At 42.7% G+C, this 21,503-nt stretch overlaps 3 protein-coding genes across 7 annotated transcripts in view; 1 reads left to right on the top strand and 2 right to left on the bottom strand.

Moving 5' to 3' along the window:
- The window catches only part of dnajc17 (DnaJ (Hsp40) homolog, subfamily C, member 17), a 64,752-nt gene that overhangs the window by 15,028 nt on the left and 28,221 nt on the right, over positions 1 to 21,503 (top strand). The window contains exons 11-12 of one of the 5 annotated variants that reach the window (XR_014699674.1): positions 15,448 to 15,592; positions 15,731 to 15,814. Coding sequence is in view for 3 of the 5 variants with exons in the window: in XM_084569830.1 (XP_084425956.1) it covers positions 15,448 to 15,573 (126 nt within the window). In the remaining 2 variants the exon portion in view is untranslated. The other 4 variants (XR_014699675.1, XM_084569830.1, XM_084569831.1 and 1 more) reach the window with 4 other exon arrangements.
- LOC311505981 (cdc42 effector protein 4) lies at positions 6 to 9,388 on the bottom strand. Its single transcript, XM_084569832.1, has 3 exons — positions 7,974 to 9,388; positions 7,700 to 7,855; positions 6 to 6,361 (listed from the first exon to the last, which is right to left on the bottom strand). The coding sequence occupies exon 3, from the start codon at positions 6,244 to 6,246 to the stop codon at positions 5,626 to 5,628; it is 621 nt and encodes a 206-aa protein (XP_084425958.1). The 5' UTR covers positions 6,247 to 6,361; positions 7,700 to 7,855; positions 7,974 to 9,388; the 3' UTR covers positions 6 to 5,625.
- Positions 17,173 to 21,379, bottom strand: gchfr (GTP cyclohydrolase I feedback regulator). Its single transcript, XM_084568354.1, has 3 exons — positions 21,244 to 21,379; positions 20,620 to 20,714; positions 17,173 to 20,084 (listed from the first exon to the last, which is right to left on the bottom strand). Exons 1-3 carry the CDS (start codon positions 21,277 to 21,279, stop codon positions 19,955 to 19,957), a joined length of 261 nt encoding a protein of 86 aa, XP_084424480.1. The 5' UTR covers positions 21,280 to 21,379; the 3' UTR covers positions 17,173 to 19,954.

Raw genomic sequence — 21,503 nt, 5'->3', positions numbered from 1 at the left:
TACGTGTATAACACGAAAATGCACTGCTGTATTTCCTTCCCTCACTCATGAAGCACGTCAGCCCTATGTTACAAAATCTTCCCATTTACACGGCCTCCAACACAAATACTCTTGCCTAAACACCACCCCACAAAGAGAGGTATGTAAACGTTCTGAGCTTTTATTTTCGTATCAGTGGTGCAAATATTGTCCCAGTGCTTGCACTCCATCCGTCTGGCCTAGAACAATGTGTTTGGTTAAATGGACCTCAGTTTATTTGTTTTGGAGTGGTAAGGCGCGGGCCAGGCACTGGCCCAAAGCCCCTGGTCGGCCTGCTCATTAACCGAAATGACCTGGGAGACCCCAGGAATGCTGCACTTCACAGAGCAGCCCGAGAGAAGCAGCAGTAATGGTAGCTTGGCACGTGAGTCTCACTAAATGCCTGCCCTGGTGCTAAGTGAATCTGCATCGCTATTTATTTTTAAAAAAACAACAACAAAAAAACATGCTCTTAGATTTTTATTTTAAAAGTTCTTGTTTCAGATCTATTTCATTATTGGGATTTTAATATCTGGAACGTTTTAAGGGATTGATTCTAATTTTAAAGGTTCACTTTCTGAGGGCAGACTTTGCTACACAAACTTTAAACCTTTAACTTTAAAAAAACAATCTTAAATCATTTGTGTTTTAGTGTTTTGCCTCAAAATCCAAGTAGTCCATTTTACATTCTCCACTTTTACTTCAAGACTCCATATGCGCATTTAATAATTTCTTTTCCAGGGATAATCTAATTTCAGCTATTTCCACTGGGAATATTCCACTGAGGTTTTTCCCTTCTTGCCATTAGATTAATATGAAGTAATAACCTTTCCCAGTTTTTCTAAGTTTGCTCATCGGTGGACTTTCTTCCTCTATTTATCCGTGTCTCCAGAGCTGCTGCTGAACTGGGTTTCACCTCTCAGCCTGCTGTGGGGTCTCAGACCCCGTATTCAGGCCTAGCGTCTGAGACTGAGCCGGCACACCGGGACATGTCACACTAATCTCTTTAAATGTTATTATGGTAACCCGGTTTGCTTTGCAGATATCCAGAGTTGATTGCTTCATCTTTTTTTGTCCTGCAACCAAGAACGAAAACATTACTACGGCCAGGTAATTTTCAAATTAGCCCACAGTGAGAATACTTCTTGCTAAAGAGGCCCCATATGACATAGTGTAGATATTAGTAGTGTTGATCCACAGCTGGCCTGAGGTCGGTGTACACGGTAAAAGAAAGAGAGAAAGAGGTAATGAGAAGCCAGAGCTACAGAGGTCCTATTTCTCTGACTCTATCTGGGATCTAAAAATCCGATCCCTCTCCTGTCGTCTACCTCTCCCTCGAGCCCCGACATCAGCCAGCTGCAATCACATAGGAGCAGGCTGGGTGAGGACTTGCTTCTTTAACCTCATCAATCCAAACACAGCACTCAGAGAGTCCGGGTCTCACTACAGGGATCTCATAGACTCGAATGACTTCAGCCTCGTCTTCAGTTCCATCTCTGCAGTGTTTAATAAATGAATCTGGGGCCGATGTGAGGGGTCTAATGGAATGGGGGAGCCACAAATTCCCCATGAAGACCCCCCCCTCAGGGCCCACAGACCTTGAACATGACTAACTGTCCCATGGTGGTGTGTTAGATTTTCACTGCTCACAGAGAGACCTGTTGAACTGCTGGCTCTGTTTTTGTTCTTCTTGTCCACAGAGCAAATATAACATGATTTATAACCGGCTCTACTGCTTTCGTGCAATTCTTCTCACCACGGATATTAAAAGTTTCAAAAATAGGGAAGGGCCACGTCTTCTACACCATGTGGAACTGCTCCCCATACTCCTCACTTAATTCACAATTCTTTTGAAAAGGATCCAGTTTAATTTCCAGACTGTTCTTTGTTGTTTCTTTACTCCCAAACATAATAAATATTCATAGCGATAGACTGGGAAATAAGGAGGTTTAGTAAAGAAGCTTTTAAGTTTTTCACATAAGTGCAAACGTACCTTTTAGCATTGTATTGTACACAGTTATAAATCTCAGTGAATCCTGGAGTCAACATGGCGCGTGAAAGAACCTGTTGTAAAAATATATAATTGTGGCCTGTCCTGTAACAGAAACCACTTACAGCATAGATACAGTACATGAAAGCACAGTTTTTTCTGAGTTGCTTCGTTACAAAGAGGATTTCACATGTGTGGTGATCTATATGGATTCCTCAGCGTCTGACTAATAATTTATTGGTTTCCAGATCGTCTTGGAAATGGAATCACAATTTAACAGTCGGCATTGTCCCTGCCAGACGCGATGTTTGTGCCTCCAGAGACATGATACAGGCATTAATCACTGCGGCTTGATTCATGGTTTGTTGCATAGCATAGCACACCATATTATTTAATGTGAATCTATCGTAAAGGATTTCTGGGCATGCCTCTTCCATCTCCAGCCAGAGAGTCATCGCACGGTTGTCACGACACAAACCAGATGCAGCAGATCGGCTATTCTGAGATTGTTTTTCCAGCCTGCTGGTTTGTAAGAGCTCAAAAAGTGCATTCACGCCTAAAATAGTCCTTGTGTCTGGAAGACATGCACTCTATGTGGCCATGCTCTTGGCATATTTAACTCTGGCCTGGACCCCTCTCTGAATGGAGATAATAACTGTCTAGGATGGAGACAAGCAGCCTCCTGTATTTTGCAATAGCCAGAATCAAAAAGAAGGTTGTTTTTATAGTATAACTGCTTAGTACCTGATTGATATGATGATAGAGTTTGGAATGGATAGAATAGACAGAGACACGGTGAAGATTTGTGAGGTTGGAGTAGCTGTGGTCATCTGTTTATAATGGGACTCTCAAGGAACAGAAGACTCCACAGTTTATAAAATAGAAACTTGAGTTTAAGATCGCTCAAAAAAATGTAGATTGTTTGGTTGTGTGTGTGTGTTTTTGCTCTTAAGAAACGAAGAGATTGGTCTTTACTGTGTGTCTTTATTTGTGCCCAACTACACCCAGTTCATCTTGGGTATCATGAGAAAGGATAGCTGTTGTGGATTTGCCTGACCCTAACCGTTTACAGCTTGATGTTGTGTTCTGATGGGACACAGATACATGATACACAGAACATAAACAATATAAATAAACCTAACCATGCAGCATATTTCAGTAGCTTTTATATTGGGAAACACAATTACAGTAGAAGTATATATCTCTTATTTGCCAAAACGGTATTTTTAGTGTTTGAGTTTGTAACTGACAAAAAATAACTCCTAAAAACTACTCTTCAGTGAGATGACAAGGCTTCTTGGTATTCTGTATGACAGCAAGTTTAGATTTTTGGAGAGAGAAGTGGTACCAGATGTGATTGGGATACTTCACAGTTCGGCCAGTTTTTGCAGCGCAGACAAGATAATTTGTCTTCAATTACAGGCTCTTTCTTCTCACATCAGTCATGTGGCTGAACACTTGTTGAGTTTAAGCTTATATGATTCTCCACGTAGGGCACTCGTGCTGAGGAGTCATAGAAGCCAAGGACACTTGTCTTGAGGAAGGCTTTTTTTCCCCCCAGGAAAGCAGACAGCTTATGTTAATTAGGAAATTTTAAATGTTGATCTTAAAATGTGTCAGAGGATTTGAGTTTTTCACCATTGTTTAGTAGCTCAGTATTTTGTGCCCACAGTGTCTTTCTCTTGTTAAAAAATAAGCCTTTGATCGTTAAAGGTCAGGAGATGAGGGACACGGTCCAATGAAAAGTCTGTGACTGAATGACTCCTTCTCCTGCTTACCCTACAAATTCCCAACACACCGTGGTTAGTTATTGAATGTCACCTCGTTGTTAGACAGGTGAGCAACCTAACATCCCAGCAGTTGCTTTTAAGTCCACCTTACAGTAGTACATTATTTGTTACCCTGCATAACATCCTGCCTGAGATGCCTGTCTAATTTAGGCTTGTGTGTCTCCCCACCTTAAAATAATACTGTGCTGCTTGTTGTGTTGGATTGTTCAAGGCTATAATTTCTCCAGAAACTGGGAGATATAAGTGAAAGACAAGTCTTATTGCCTCCACAGTGGCTTCTGACAGTTTAAACAGCCAAGAAACTGTCAGTCCATCCGGGTGTGTAAACAGTCTTAAATTTTACAAGTCTTTTCAATCCACAAAAACCACCAATCTTGGAATTTGTATGGTATTTTTCTTTACTTACCCAAAATACAAAACGGTACATTTTTCAATGCAAAATAAGTTTTACAATGTGTTGTTGTCATAACATATACAAGAAACAGGGAAAGTGATATCCAGTTTAAAATGGGAAATGCACAAACACACATATACAGGGCAGATGTACCCACAAACATTGCTGTTTCTGTTTGGACATACATAGAGCTAAATTTTCTGCTTGAAGCAGGGCATTTGTGGTTCGTGTATTTTTCTGTATGCTGTGTGAGACACATAGGAATTCGACTGGTTATTGGTTTGTCCCACAAATTGTCCCAGCAACCCCCTACTAGGGCACAAACTGAGACTCTGTCCAGATTCTCTTCTCTGTAGACCTGAGGAAAAATGGACCTAGATTGTCTACACAAATCTCAGTTGCTGTGTGTGCTGACATACACCTACAGTACATGTGTGTTTCTCTTACTATGTGAGGTGCAGGATGTATTTTTCACGTGTCAGGGGCCTGTTTGGTCAGAAGGTAGTGTTTAAACCCTCATCAGAAACTTTGCTGCAGTAATGAATGTCTCTGGTCCTCCTTCTTCGACACCCCCTGCATATGTGGAAGTATCATGTTACATTTTACCACTTTCCTTCTCGTGCGCCACTCACCAGAACATAGGACTCTGATTTGCAGCTAAGAAAACAGCTCGGTCTGGCATTTTTTTTTTCTTCTGAGGTCTTGGACCTGTGGCCTGGTTTGGTCTGCAGCCCAACCTGCCACCACTGGCTGTCTTTTATTGGAAGCAGAGCTAAGTGTTTGTTTTCACTGCATTGTTGGGAATGGGAGATGGGGGGTACCTTTGTCTACCTTTGAGTGGGGCCTCTGGGATGCGTGCGGAGTAAAAATTGCCCTCTGCACACAATAGATTGGTAAGCACACCAAGAGCCAAGACATCACAGCTCGAGGACCTTGGATTCCAGCCGTAGCTTTTCTTTTCTTAAACACAACACTCTTAAGTCTTAACAGCCGTCCTCAGTGCTGTACTGTGTGGTTTGCAGGGAATACAATGGCAAAGACAAAATATAAAAGAAGGTGAAAATGTCCAGCTTGGAGTTTGACATCAACCAGAGTTCAATTATTAACTTAAACGACTGCCTTTACCTCTTCAAGGGTGGCAATGAGGAGAACATTAACTTTTTTTGTGTGTCATTTTTTTACCTTTCAAACAGGGTCATTCTTACTATTTAGCAAATGCTATGGATCAGTGTTCTACTTGCATAATATCTTCTGCTCCTTAAAAGACTGCAGCGTTCATCTGTTCATTTATAGTACTCTGGGATCATAGAAACAGATATTTGAATGAAATCCATTGCATTGATTTGTCCATAATGTAGTAAAGGAGTGTGTCCCCAAGAGAGGGGTGCCGAGTATTCCGAACCTTGACAAAGTCTCCCTTCTTACTATCTTGTTTAATAATGTAGTTTTTCCATCACCCGCAGAACATCGTCCAGGATTGAAGGGCCCAGGTCAAGGCTGAATGAAAAGCCACTGTCCTCATCCTTCTGCTGTGCAGAAGATTTATCCCAGGTCACCGTTAAGTCTCCATCCATGTTTGAATTCACACTGTTCCGTTCGGGGGTCTGAGTCTGATTGGAAGCATCATTATTCACTCTTTGGTGCCCATCCCCCCTTTCCACCTCGTTATCTCCTTCCCTGCTGTCCAGCAGTGGCATAGAGTTGCATTTCTTCCTCTTCTGGGAGGTATTACGCTGGCGGTCAGACCAGTCAGGACTCCCTGTACTGTCAGTCTCATCCAGATTCAGTCGAGGGGGCTTTGGAGGTGGTGAGCAGGACAGGAACAGATTCTGCTCGCTCTGGGAGCTTTGAAGAAGCAGGCTGTGGCCCATCTTCAGAAAAGACAAATCTCCAAAGCTGTCTGTTTGGATATCGTTTCCAATATGAGAGATGTGGCGGAAATCAGCCAGTGGTAGACTAATCATGTTGACAGACAGCACCTCCCTCCGCTTGGAGTTCCTGCTGGGCCAACGACCAGCAGATGGCTTCCTGTATAGTGATGTTCTTAGAGGCATCTTGGCAAAGTTTTTATTTATTCTTTTTATATGTTCTCAAAAGTATTATTTTCCGTCAACAGTGTGTCGACAGTAAATCCTTAGGAAGTGGCGACGCTTAAAAGCACAATGCCATCTGCAACAAAACACAACAAAGGAAATAATTATAATTTAAAACCACTACAGTACATTTCCCTGGTTTCCCTCCCATGGTGCTAGAATATGTAGCAAGCCTTTGCTTGTGCTTGTCATGTAATTCAGCAGCAGATGTTAAGTATTGGACTGTATGTGTTGGCTTAATGAGAATCGGCAGCTATTGTTCAGAGATTGCACCTGCTCCTCATAATTTTAGTTTAATGAAATTCAGCATTATTTGGCAGCGGAGGGATGATCCAACAATGCTTTGAAGCTTTCATTTACAAATATTTACTTTTCAAATCCCCACCTTTTCCCATAAATGCAGGTGTGGTCTGTTGCATATCCTCTAAAGGAAGTCTATTAGTCTGCTTTAGACTTCCAGTAACACAAGCAACAAAAAATGCAGGATCGTTATCCTGTGTGCAAAGGATCGTAACTCCTCATTTTGCTTTGGGTGAATGTGAATTTTTTTTTCTCCCTAATTTCCTCAGAAATCACTATAACATTGTCACTGTGAAACACATGTTAAGGGTTCTCTAAGAAATGCAAATAAGTGGGATGCAAAGTAATGTGGAAGTAAAATTTTATTGTTAATCCATAAACATCATACTAGGGGTTATATTTCATTATAAACTGGAGGATTTAAAAAAATGTAATTTCGTTTTTACCAACAGAGCGTAAGTGAAAGCGTGTTGGTCAGAATGAAACAATACAGTAAAACTTAATACAAAAGTCTCACTTTAACAACATTAAGAAATGGTAAAACCTGTTTCATTCCGTGACCTGTAATCGTTTTATTGAGTACAACAGACCCCATTCATCAACACAGGCATGTTGATTAGATAATCTGCCCAATGTCTGTGATTTTACACTCCCAACAGCTTTGCCCACATTAGATCTGTGTTCGTGACTTGAAACACTCACTCTGTAAATTTGTAAGCCACTTCGGCAAACAGGTTTTGTTGGCCCGTAAAGGTTTTATCGGCACTTTAGTAGCAGCGGGAGATTGGAGAGCGTGGACATAACAGCATTCCTTTCCAAACATGTCAGTTTGACCAAGGAGGAGTCTTAGGATTTCAACCATGAGTAGTACCATGTTGAGGAAACACTTCACGGTCAAGTAAAAACTAAAGAAGCCTGTTAAAACCGATTAGCCAAAGAACTGATTTTAAATTATCTTTTTTTAATGCTGCCACTAATGACACACCTTGAAAAACAGATAAACAATCTGTGTGATAATAAACTTTAAAAGCCAATCTGTGGATTTTTCTTTTCATGCAGTTAGTCTAAAAGGATAAACAACAAAATCGATCATGATAGAGGAGGTCATTCTTACCTGCCTCGCAGAGAAAAATCCAGGACATTTGAATCCTACACATGCACACCCGCCTCTGTCAAGAAACTAGGCTGTGTCTACCTACACACCTTGACAAACTCTTCCTTAACATGATGGGGCTTGCCAGCTAGTACAGAGAAGACCTCATTGTACAGCCTTAAGATAGAGAAAAAAACAAACTGGGTTAAAGCAATCTTTACCTTTCACATTAAACTGTAGCATTTAAGACACTTATTTGTAACTGAAAAAAGACTATTAAGAGACATTTGCTTACCTTTCTATATACTGCTGGTTCAGTAAGCAGCTTCAGGTCATTCATTTTTTTTTTTTTTTGATGATCATTCCCACTTGCACTGCAGAACACTCCAGGTGTGTTTGTGGTGAAAGTCTTCTTTTACTCTGGTGGGGGTCAAAGTACAAAGGGGGTTAAGACATCCAGGTGGAGGTTCCTCTTCAAGCTTTTTTCTCAGGCTTTTCTCAGTTATGAAGTCATCCCACTTCAGGTTGTTTGTCATTCGTCACATTACAGTGAGCGGGCCTTTTAGCCGTAGTAGCTGAAGTTAAGCCATGCCGGTTGATTGGCTGCACCCATCACCCGTGGGAAAAAGCAGGAGTGGCTGATTTGAATCCCAGTGATACACTCCCTATGTAAAACTACGGTCGGTGTCTGAATGGAGGGCAGAGTGAGAGTTTGAATAGGTCAGTGAGCGTACAACATCTTTCTGTGTTTGTGTGTGTTTCATACATTGTGTGCTTATCTAAAAAAAAAAAAAAGGAAGTCGGTCAAACAAGTCAGCCACTTGGGAGGGGGCTTACTGATCTCTAATCTCTGTGTCTTTGTCCCTTTACTCTGCTGATTTCCTGATTTCCTGCCTGCTGTTGGCTTGTGTAAAGCCCCAGAATCCCAGCCCACTCCACAGGCTCTTCTGCCTGACTGGAGGCCTATAGAGGCTCTGTGTAATCAAAGCCCAGTATCACGCACAGACATGTATGAGCAAGAACACGGGGTTTCACAAGAGAGATAACTTGTTGCATATCCAGTTCTCACGCCTGCAGCGTGTTGTTTTACTGTGGAATGCAACAGTAATACAGAACTGGAAATTATAACGGAACTGCTAACTTTTTTTTGTGCTCCACGGACTGCTCCTTTGTTGGTTTTAGAAATGGCCTTTAATATGTTTTTGTACTAGCATAAGCCGTAATTGTTACTCGTGTCGATCTTGCCTTTATGCCTTCGTGAATGCACTTTTCTAACTTTAATCTACAGCCGTTGTGCTATTCTTTTAGAGAGAATTATTAAAATCACCATCATACCATTATGCTGAAATATTTCCCATGTGTTCTGGCAGAAAAGGGGGGCGGATCTGTTTGTGCAGACCTTGTTGACCAAACTTAGACATGCAGGGTGCGAATGGCAAATCATATTTTTCATACTCCTTTCAAATGATTCCAATGGACAATATGCATGCCATCTGATCCTCTCTTTTTCTTCCGCTCTGCGATGCAGCGCCAGAGCAGTCTACACGACCAGACACAATTACTCACGCAAATGAAATTATCATAACATTTACCCAAGACTGAGAGAGAGAACATTTCTGAGCATCTTTCTTCTGAGAACACACCCCCCCCCCCCCCCTTCCACCTACAACCACAAAAACTGCTTTCATGCTAGAAGACAATCAGGGAGAAGAGCTAGTGTTATCTGCGGTCTGTGGGTATGACCTCACAAGACCTGCTGTCTGACCAAGGTTGGGATCACTCCGTCAGTTAGGCTCTCATGCTATGTAGCCTCTGGGCTGGTGCGTTTAGCCCGAGCTGGATTTCTGTCTAAGCCTCTTTTCTAAGGCCTGACCATAGCGGGCAGTGTGGTTTGATGCAGCTATGCTGGGCCTGAAATCTGGGATGCTGCATGTTTTTGTCATTGCAGGATAAAAAAGTGTTTCCAGATATTGCTTTGACTGGCGCTAGGAGCCCAAACTGAGGCTTTGGTGGATATTCTTCTGGCCCTTTGTTGTGTGTTCTCCTGCTTCCGCCGTATCAAGGCCCTTAGACAGCCAACATTTAAACAGGATTTACTGCAAGCACTGTCTGATTCTTTTATATGAAAAACATTGTTGGATGATGACAAACATAGGACTGTAATTTTATAAAATTAAGGCTTGAAGAATTTAGAATTTTCATGAATTTATGATTGCTAGTCTAGTCTTACACAAGGTTATTAAAGGCTGTCCAGTCCCGTATCTTGTAGCTGTCCTTTCATCAATTCTTGTGAGAACCATCACATTTGTCATCATCCTAACTGCTGATGTTACTGTTTGTTTCCAAAGTTATGACTCAGTAATGAGCTTACTGAAAGTGCTCCAATAGAAACTTGGCAGTCTGGCTGCTAAGAGGAAATCCAGACATATGATGTCAGCATGACAGAGATGTGACACCAAAGTCCAGGTGTTACATTAATGTATACTAAGTGCAGACTCATCAAAAACATTACAGAGCTAACAGTAGCTTATAATCAACGCACTGACGGCATGTCAGGTCTGACACAGCACGAAGGAGACTAGGTTGGTTAAGAATGATAGATGTAGATGAGGTCATTCATATTAATGCCAAGTGCTGCTCTAGGAATGTGTGCGTATATCTATGTATATCTATATATCTATATAGATATGCCTATATATCTATATAGATATAAATGTTGATATAGATATATAGATATGTACAATATAAATCATATTACTAAGAGTGGTAATCTTTTGGTGGACTAGATCTATCCAGTAGAGACAAAATTTGCCCCTCCAGAGAATATACACCGGTCAGGCATAACATTATGACCACCTTCCTAATATTGTGTAGGTCTCCCTTGTGCCTCCAAAACAGTTGTGACTTATCAGATAATGGACATGGGCCTTTTGAAGGTGTCCTGTGGTATCTGGCAACACAGTGTTGTTAGTGGGGGCCTTTGGGTCCTATGGGTTGAGGGGAGAGGCCTCTGTGGATCATCCCACAGATACTTGATCAGTTTGAGATCTAGTGATTTGGTAGTGGGGGTGTCTGGTCTGGTCTAAGTGGCTGGTACACGTCTAAGTAACATCCACATGAATGCCAAGTCCAAACGTTTCCCAGCTGAACACTGACGTGTCATAAGATGGTCAATGCTATTTACTTCTCCGGTCATAATGTTATGCCTGATCGGTGTACATTATACTAAGTTTCTGTGTCATTATACGGTTTCTTTTTTACTTAAATCCTTTCCTCCTTTCCTTCAGACATACATACATGTGTATATTGTTTTCCAGTGAATGTGGGTGGTCAAGGATGGGAATATTGTGTGTCCTGGCAAAGAGTCATTAGTAATTATTAAATCATGTGTTATTTAGATTACTCTGTGTGTTATTTAGATACACTCCACCAACTTTGTTTGTTTGCCACATTTAATACAGTAGATAAAGAACCATGTTAATATGGGACCTCATACGCAGAGTGAGCAGAAATGTTATACTATTGTGTTTGGAACATTGATTTAATTTTCTCTTTTTCTCCCCTCATAAGGCTTAAGCTCTTTTCTTTTTTTTTTTTGACATGTCCAAGGTTCGGACGGTATTCTTAGCAGTTCTATGGCCTCTTTTGTTTTAACGGCAAATCTGTTGCAATCAGAGGGTTTTTCCCGGACGGCTCAAATTTGAAAGACATAATTTCACTTTTACAACGATGTATTGTTGGATATTAAAGAGGCCAAACCCCCTCATTTCCCTATTCTATGATCCCTGAGCTCATCCATCATAGAGAGAAATGCCAGGGCACCGGGAGTTCAGGTCTTTGCTGCCATTTCTCTTTTCACTGTTTATTTCCTTTACTTTTTCAGATTCCAAAGGTACTCGCGGCCTCCACCCAACAGGCTTCTATTCTGTCGAATACCGTGACCACCTACGACCACATGCTTTCACAACCACAGATGCACACATCTACTTGCATAGCACCTCACTACTGCCTTGAATCTGCAGCCCACTTACAGCTGCTAATACCTTTCCACAGTGTTCACACGTTTTTTCTTAGGTTTTCATGCCCAAGTTGTTCCTGTGTTGTCTGTCCATTTGTCTGTCACAGAAATTAGGTTTTTGGCTACACCTTAGGGATTCATATGCTAAATATGATAGAATTTCATAAGAACCTTCACAGACATAAGAAGTTGAAGTAAAATAAAATTGTCAGAGTTCACAAAAGTTGACAAAATGTTTTCTTCTTGGCTGCATATTATATGAGTCTGGAGAGACATGGATGTAAACTGATGGATGCATACAAATGAAAGGCCATAATTGTAGTCGTCACTGCGGTATAGAAATATTGATACCTACATTTCATTTTAGGTATAGCGTACAGTGTCATTGTACGAGGCCTCTTTTCATTTGCAGCCTGGCTTTGTGATTTTAAAAAGGCTGTGTTTGACATACTGTAAACATCCCAGTGTCGTTTCAAGGATGTCTGTAAATTCTCTGGTCTGTGGATGTATTCACAACGCATTCAAGAGTTTTTTTCTTTTTCTTCTGCTTAGAGCAATGGCTTTTTCTGTCAAATAAAAGGAGGTCTCATGGTGGAGTTGGACTCTGAAACCAGATGTTTGCAAGACATGTGCATGTAAAGGGTTAAATACGGGAAGTAGATTTGAGCCTTAATCTCTACGAAGTGTTTGTTCTTCACTAACAAAAACAGTATAATAGACCAAACCTTTGGGGTTTTATGTCTGCCGAGTCGGGTAATGAATGATGATTAATCCTCTACCGTTTTACGAAACTTAAGTTTAGTCTGCACCGGAATTTCACCTTGGCTCCGGTGTTGCATGTGCTGTACCCCCGGCTGTTTGTTTGAGTTAGCAGGAGCGCTAGGACGCCTCCGCGCACAAGCGTGCACGCAAATGATCTCTGAATAAGTACTGGCTCTCATAAATCACATACTCCACAGCTCAACGACACACACGCACAGAAACGCACACACTACGCCACCACACTGACTGCAGATAAATAGCTCCTTGATTAACTTCACCACAGTGCATTAGAGGCTGAAATGTTAGCCTGGACCACAAAGCAGGCTTGTTAAGAAAACCCCATTCTTCTCTTGGAAGTCTATAAAGTCACTTCTTGGCACAGTGACGATCTAGTTACAGATATCTGATAGTTGATGCTTCTAATGTTTAATATATTTATTATATTTGTCAAATATGAATTGCTTACCTGTCAGTCTGCAGTGATAAGAGCATACACGCTTTGAATATTCTAAGTATTCTAACTAAATACAATGTTTTTGATGTCATTTTGATAAATGAGGTCTCATGTTACTCATGTCCACACTTGTCTGTCCTTATTGCACGTACGTCCTCACTCACTCTCTCGTGAATGAATGGTGTAACGCGAAGCCGATCTGGCAACTTGTTCTGTGGGAACAAGGCGGCCACCTGCACTCCGAGATGCCTCCTGCTGTGTGTGGAGAGGACACTCGGAGTGTGTGTGTTACACTGCTTGACTCACAGCTCTGGTGGTATTCATGATGTCATTAATGGCCTGGGGCTAGACAGGGGTGTGCTGTTTGGAAGCCTAGCCATTCGCTGATGTCACACAGCTAATCGTCAGCTTGTTTGTATCTGTGCATGCGTGCGTGTGTTTTACTACCATACTACCTCTGCGGTGGCCTTGTGCCCTCCTCCTTCGGCTTTGCACAGGGGCCCATTTGTTTGTGTTCTGCGGTTTCCTACTCACCCTGGGCCCCAGCGTTCCATCGCCCCGCACACATAGACACACATGCATGCATATGCACACAGCGAGTGTTTAGTTACAGAGTGATGCACTGGCTAAACATGTACATTGGAAGTTAACACCCCAGGCAAGGAAACATCCCTCATCCCGAGAAGGCATGCGTCACACTGACCATAAAGCACCTGTTAATGTTCAGAATTCCCCTTCATCATTAGCGTTGTACGGTCTGCCCATGACCACAGCAGACAGAGAAAAGGCCAGAGCAATTCTGACTTGTGGTTTATTTGTTGCAGGTTAGCGTTGTGACCAGTAGAGGGCATGACAGAGCAGGGGTATGTTTGGAGGGGAGCTATCCCACCATCGCTTGTATACTCGTGTTTTATTTAATTTAAAGATGCAAGAGTTGTTTATTTACCTAATGGTGTTCGCGTGATATTTCATAGTTACGTGTCAGACGAGGGCTTGAGCTCACATTATTGGAATGATAATAGCAGCTTTCCTCAATCCAGGGGTGGGGAGTGGGGAGTGGGGAGTGGGGGGGTGACTTCCCCTCACCGACCCTCTCCTCTCTTCTTCCTCCACACTTTACCCTCTTTCTCGCAGCACATGGATGCTGGAGTCCCCGTGATGATTTCCAGATGCCTTAGCTCAGCGAGTGCATTGACAAAAACGTACCTCTCCTCTTCAAAATGCTCTCACTCGCTCTCCCAGGCCATAATGCACACCCCCTCCCTCTTTCCTGCAGCTCACTGTCTTGTTAAAGAGACACTTCCTTGGCCCTGAAATCTTCCTTGATATAATCCTTTTAAAACAGCATCTTACACTGTGGACACATGGCCCTCCTCCCCCTTCGGACTGTGATGGTGGTGTCTGAGATTGCATATGTCTGGCTTAAATGCATATAAGTATTCACATACACCGCAAGCATCATCCTTGCATTTCTTTAAGTGTTCCCATGCGTCTACAGAGTCCCATCTTCTTATGCCTGGATGCGTGTAATTCTTTACTGCAAAAATAGAACACTGTTTGCATACAAGGCGCCTGGCCTGTGTTCCACCCTTTTTGATTAGCCAATCTCTGCCCTCTCATCACCCCCACAATAAAAGCTGTCGCCATCACCGAACAAGCCGAAGCCCTTCAAAGAAATCACATACCAACTATGAGAGGCGGGGCAGATGCCAGGCCTAATTCAAACCCACATTTTGGGGTTTTAATGACCTCAGGCAGAGGAATTACGCTGTCACATTTTCTTGGTGGGACGCTGTCTTGTCCATGTACACCCTGTCGCCATGCTAATGGTAACTGAGCCGAGAGCATCTGTACGAATCCGCATCCACAGGCCTGGTCGTGAACGCAGACAGACATCGGACATCAGCGTTGGTTCTTTCGCTCTGAGTGGCCCTTGTCATGATGCAAAACACAGAGATGTTTGGTTTTCCTGTCAGACTGCCACTGTAACGGCTTAGTAGACACCCTCCTTAAATGAGGCGCCACTGATTTAACACATCAACATCAGCAGTGCAGTGCGCTACACTGCCTGTAATATAATGTTTTTTCTGTGGCTTTTGAGGAAGTTTGTCATGTCTGATAAATATTACTCCTGATGATGTGATCAGAGTTACAGCTGTGGGCTGTTAGACCATGTATTTGTCACAGGAAACTAGGGTTGTGACTAATGAAAAGTTGCTAGTCTTGCTAGTTGCTAGTCATTGTGGGAAGTGTGGGATCCAAGGGTTTTAGGAACTAAAAGTTATATTTTGACCCCGGATACGGTGAGCTGTAAATGTGACTAATATTATCTACAGAATTGGTTTCTAAATTAATACATTGATTGTTTTGTCCATAAAACTCCACAAATTTAACATAGTGGTAATGCAATACTCTGTAAACCCAAATACTTTTCAATTTCAGTTTGTTTTTTTGACTTTGTCATATTTTGTTCCATATTATGTGAACCTCTCTTTTGTCACCTTGTTTGACATTTCATGTCTGTCTCTCCTGAAGGGCTCCCTGTCAAATGAGCGCGACTACGAGAGCGTGGTGATGATGAAGATGAGGCAGGCTGCCGAGCGTCAGAGGCTCATAGAACAAATGCAGAGGGAGGACGAAGATGGCGATGCCCGGACATAGCAGCGCTGAACCCATCTCGGTACCAGCCTGTGACTATTTGACAAAAGCTGTTTCAGGCTTTAGTTTCATAAAAAACATTTTTATGTGAAATGCTGTATGCTCAAATAAACCTTAATAGTGTTTTAATCAGCTTGTTTTGTCATTCCCTTTATTGAAGATGCAGGGTGACTGAGGGAGAGACAGAGTAGAGAAGAAGTGAGTGCTGCAGCAGGATTCAGTGTTAAGCTGTGCGGCTCCAGAGGTAGGAGTCCCAATGCACAGGGTACAGGGATTAGCTGGTGCTGCACAATATTACGTGACACTATATTTTACCAATACATGGGTACCAAATACAAAATACAACTGACTACACACTGTGGTGTATACGCTCTTTGGCTAGCTAAGACGTCCACACATTTAAGATGGTTAGGGTATTTTTTTAAGCATCTTTTAGTCCCTCTTATTTCTGTGCTAAAGACTGAATGAGATAAGCAGACAATTCAGTGTCTGACAGATTGGGAATATATAAATTGTGGTGTCATATATCTCATCAAAATTCCTGATTAAAACATATCGAAGTGCCTCTTGGGATTGATTGCCAGTCTCTTAGCAGGAATACATTGCGTATTATTTGTTATAAGGCATTTGCAGGTTGAAGACATCCAGTGAGTGTTTAGCCTGTGTTGATTGTGTTGTAAAAGAGCCAGAGGCGATTGGCCAACGCGACACCACGCGTAATCAGAATAATGGTAACGATGTAATTTGCATGTCTGGTTAAACGTGACAGCTCATTGCCTCTTCCTTGTAGCCAAACAAGTGTAATGTAAAAATGATTCTTCACCGTTGCCTTAGAAACTCTGCGAAGTGATTTGAGTGTTAGTAGTAATCCAAAACCGCAGAGCCTGCGATGTGACTACATGGAAATCATTTCTCCCCCATGTTAGACCGGCAATCAGGCTGCAACTGGAACACTAGGTAGGCTTCTTTGGAATTCTTGTGGCCTGGTGTGATGAAAAGTGAACATACTCTGGAGGCCCTCCATTATAGATCTGGTGGTTTAGATGATTGTTCCCTGGGCTTTGTGTAGAGTATATCTAAATCTCTACTCCAGACTGAAGAGGACTTGTGGACCGCGCAATTTAAAGGCCATACAATGGTGGGCTTTTGTTCCATGGTACTTGTTTGTATGTAATCACACGCAAACCATTTATTTATAATACTGTTCAAAGTAGGGATTGATGTCTTCTTTTTTCCTTGACTTAAAAAACCCTTCAATTTAAACAATCTGAGAAACGTAAAACCTTTGTACCATCGCAGATTTTCATTGATGCATTTTAGGGATTCACAAGCAAAATGGTTTGAGAAACCCGAGTGTATATAATCTGATAAGAAGCTGTGGACTGTGGTTTGAGAAACGGATTTGGGACCATAAGGTCCCCTCCACATTAAACATTTGAGACGGCAAGCAGCTAACCCCCTAACTCGCTCCCCAGCTGATGAATGCATGGCGGCCCACTGATCCAAGTGTGCTCACTGTCCTTTGTGTGTGAACGAATGGATGGGTTAAATACAGAGAGAGACTTTCTACTTGAAAAATACCCAGAAACATTATGTTAATTGGACTGTAATAGACCACTTTGATAAATACCCTTGTTCTGTCTTAAAGAGAGTTTGGTGAAACATTGATACCACTCACGGAAACATGAGCTTTTTTTTCCATTTTAATCAACAACCAAACTACAAATACAAGTTAGAGTTTGACAGGAGGTTAAGCTGATGAGCTGCTAGCGGGCAAAGGTGACTTTTTGGAGTCTTGTTGTCATCGTGTGGTTGCCAGGCAACCTACAGGGACCCTTGGAAGTCATCGCTCCAGACCAAGAACTAGTCAGGCACGTATCCTCCCCTCCCCATACAACCGCATCTGGTTCTGGCTTGAAAGTGAACACACAGACACGGGACTTTCATCAGTCTTCTCGTCTTCCACCAAGATCGAAATTTGCTTCTTTTTTTTTCTTGAACTGAAAGCTTTAATCACCAAATGGAAAAGCTTTTATTTCCAGAGTCTTTAATTTTTGAAGACCTACTCTATACCTTGTGGTCAGCGCTGCACCACTATGAACATCAGATATTTTTATGTTGCAGGAATGAGTAAAGACAAGATTTTGCAACAGTGCGCATTTGTCTCAGCCTTGCTACAACCTTCCCACTGCAGTGTTTCCATTTCATGCCCTTCACTCCACCCTTGGTTCTGTTGGGTCACATCACAGACCGTGACCCTGTTTTAATTGAAGAACATGCCACATGCTTTGAGATCTGTCTTGCGTCCTCTGATAATGATGATTGGTTATCCTCAAACTTATTAGGCTTATGTAACTCATAACAAGAAGATCCTGTAGACCATATATTGCTTCTTTTATGTTCTCGGGAAATTGACATGCTACTGCTCCGTGACCCACATTAAGTCAGACTTTACACTGCCAGACTCTTGCGGTCATCGTGAGTTTTAAAACAAGGTCCTCTGCTTGTGGAACATGTATCCATCCAAATAGTCTGTTTTTCCTGTCCCCCGAGGCTCTGTAATGGTGCGTCTGTATTTGCAGGCCTATGTGGCGGCGCTTTCTCCTGTCACTGTGTTATTTAGGAGCCACATGTTCGCCTCGCAACATCCAATCCAGTCATCCGTCTGCCTGCCACTCCTGCGCTGCCTCGCCATGGCTTTGTTACACAATGTCCAGCTGTGGAGCGGAGCGGTGTGGTGTGGTGTGGTGGGAGACATCTGCTCCTCTCCTCCTGCAAAATCCCCTCATCACATGGTTTTGTTTATGCGTAGCCTTTTTCAATATCCCAGCAATCTGAAAAAAGGAGGCACAGAAACACACAAACTCTGTCCAAATGACAACAGAGGAAATACAATTACAGGAAACACATTCACCACCAACCCTGCCCTAAGCCCACAGTGGCTTGCGCTGCATGCGAACCAGGATGGGAGGATGAGACAGTTGAATGCGCCGTCGTATCAACAATTACAGCAGAGCCTTGGAATCTTGGTAGCCTCATCTTCTCCCGCATTTTCCTCGCATAGTCCATATAGAACCCATCGTGTTGCTATATGCAAACTGGAATCTGTGATCACAGAACTGGGAAGCACCAGCACCTTTTGATCTTTGGTCATGTGTGAGGCAGCAGGTCTGGTAAGAGTTTGGCTGTGAGCTGGCTGGCAAAGATTCTGGTTTGCGGGTTAGTGATCCGGGCTGGCCCCAGACATGCACTGGCAGACCTGGGGCCGTAATGAAACCACCCAGTGTTGTTTGGCTCTCGAAGGCCGACTCAGGCTCTCCATGTGCCTGCAATGCTAGTGCATCATCTTGGAGCATGCAGCATCCGTGTAACGTGCCATAGAGCTCCAAATTTGCACAATAAGAGCGGGTTTATCATGTATTTATCACGCTGTAGCGTTAAATGGATTAAATAAGACAGTTTGAACTTGATGCCGTTTCTTGAAGACATTTCACCACTCATCCAAGTAACTTCTTCAGTTCTGAATGACTGGTGGGGAGTTGGGGTCTTATTAGGGGCATCTGTGGCTGGAACACAGAAACTCTAATGACTAGGATCTGTAACAGCCAGATACTCACCTGTAATTGGACAAATTAGCTCCGATCCTGTTTTCTTACCCCAGTAAATGCATTCTAACAACCCATTAATGACCGCAGATTCTGGTCTCAAGATGTGAAACTCTATGTTAAGACTGTTGTGAATCGATGGAAATTATATCTCACTCCACTTATCCTGCTCAGAGAAGCCATTTCCAATTTGACGGCTTCCTTTACTCTTCTATCAAACCATCTGTATTCTCTGGCTATAATGTGTGTGTTGTTGTCCCCAAAAGAGTTTCGCTTGTCCATGAGATGGTGGTGGTGGTGGTGTTCAAAAATGTCTGGTCTGTGAATTGTTTTATTATTAAGTACACAAATAATCCACATCATAAACACATGATAAAAAAATACACCTTTACACATTGCTGGAAGTACGAACCTATCTAGTGTTTTTTAGAGACAGAAGAGAGGGAGAACTGCTTGAGCTGATATGACACGATATATATTGTACAGTAAACTATTTCCTGTATTTGGTCTCTAGTAGTAAACAGCAGCAACATTAGCAAAGAACCTTATAAAATCTCTGGAATGTGGTTTTGTTTTTCCCCTGAAATGAGTGACCTATGTCCTATTCTAAGTAATCTGAAGCCATATGTGAGGGATAATCTTAACTTTAAGGGCTGATTTTGGAGCTGTCAATACGTCAAATGCAGAGCAGGTTAAGTAATGCAAACAGACGACCAAGCTTCTCAGCACAATTCTCCCTTTAAAGGCTTTTTACAGCTACTTTGATTCTGCGGCTACTTTCACTCCGTCTCCTTGTGAAGGCACCACACCAGCGTCTGCCCCACGCCGGTCATCGTCAGCACGCGGAAGCCGATCTTCTCCAGCTTGTCCAGCACGAGGCGGGGCGGGTCGTCCACATGGTACTCGGAACTGAAACGAGCATAAACACCAAAGTAATTCTGCTTTCCACACATGTGGGATTTCTCTGTCTTTCGGTAAACCCTGCTTGGAGAGTAGAATGCTTTTAATTGTCCTGGTGCTCGTTCACTTCCTTCCACACCTTGGTTCATTTCCCAGCAGCATTTGAATCAGATTGCCAATGACAACACTTCCCTGATCTGTATTCCATCACCTTGAATGGTTTATTCTAAATCTGCAAAGCAGCAGCCTTCCTCAACCACACTGAAGGTTTTTTTTCCCCCCCTCCATGTGATCTGATCTCAGCTCTGTCGTCAATATGTTCGTGCAGGCTGCCAGAATCAAAGTAACACCAGTTTTAAGTACCTAAATGTGTAAATCAGGATAGAAAATCTGCGCTGTGAGGGACTTTCGTGTCATGGCGATTTTGTGGACTAGTCCCTGTAGAGAATTATTCTTCTCAAGTTGACTTTGTATCCTCAGGTGCTGTCACATTTACTTTATGTCACCTACAACAATAACTGACCCGGTCCTATTTAGTACTCACAAATTATTTCCCAGCATGGTGGTTTTCCTTGCTCCTAGGTAATTCATGACAGCTGGATCAGAAAATTCATCCCCCACATTTGTTGGCCCAGTCTCCTGCAAGACAGTAATTAGATACATTACCTACACAGCTTATAGTTTAGATTTAATGAGAAATTGTTGCTTTGCTGCCTTGTTGTTCGTAGAGCTCTGGCAGCATATCACTGGCTACACCTGCAGCCCTCTGGCAGGTGCGGATCATAATCTCTGGACAGACTAAAAATAGATGATCCAGTGCTATACTCGGAGGCTATAGAATTAGCTTCCTGCAGACAGCGAAAAGAACATGCGCAACAAGAGGCCAACAACATGTGTTTTCAATTTAGGCCACGATGGCAAAAAAGAAAACTAAAACATACACACGCTGCTCGCTCCGTTTGTAGCCTTGGCTGTTTGTTTTTTCCCCCCAGCACGCTGAATATTACAGACCACTGTTTAACTATAATTTGCAAGTGACGACCTTGATTGATTAGCAGTGTGCGCAGTGTTGCGTAGACAAATAAATAAATCCATCCCGGAATCTGAAACTCAAACGCGCCTCCCTTGAAAGCATGACACGAGTCATTTGCGGATGCAGGATACACACCAGTCGGATCTGCGTACTGATGAGCATGTAAGGCATCCTGCTCTCCTGCGGCCGGGGTCCTTTATTCTCCTGGGAGTGACTGAAGAGGTCTCCTCACAGACGCGACAGTGCCCACTCCAAGTTGCGCTCCTCACTGACAGCTCTTCGCGGAATGCGGAAACACCCACCCCGGCGGACCAATCACAGCTCTCCCCTCAGCATCTGTCAGTGGCGCTGCCTGCTCTGCCTGCTCTGCAAAAAGAGTCTTGCTCAACTGCGAT

This window comes from Chelon labrosus (genome assembly GCF_963514085.1).
Source record: "Chelon labrosus genome assembly, chromosome: 20".
In the NCBI taxonomy this organism is placed as follows: domain Eukaryota; kingdom Metazoa; phylum Chordata; class Actinopteri; order Mugiliformes; family Mugilidae; genus Chelon; species Chelon labrosus.
This window is presented reverse-complemented; position numbering and strand designations above follow the sequence as displayed.

Excerpts from the sequence above, each read along its gene's own strand:
- LOC311505981 (XM_084569832.1), bottom strand. The coding sequence starts at position 6,246 with ATGCCTCTAAGAACATCACTATACAGGAAGCCATCTGCTGGTCGTTGG.
- gchfr (XM_084568354.1), bottom strand. The coding sequence starts at position 21,279 with ATGCCTTACATGCTCATCAGTACGCAGATCCGACTG. Across the intron at positions 20,715-21,243 it reads TCAGTACGCAGATCCGACTG|GAGACTGGGCCAACAAATGT; the intron begins GTGTGTATCCTG and ends ACTGTCTTGCAG. Across the intron at positions 20,085-20,619 it reads ACCATGCTGGGAAATAATTT|TTCCGAGTACCATGTGGACG; the intron begins GTGAGTACTAAA and ends TGCTCGTTTCAG.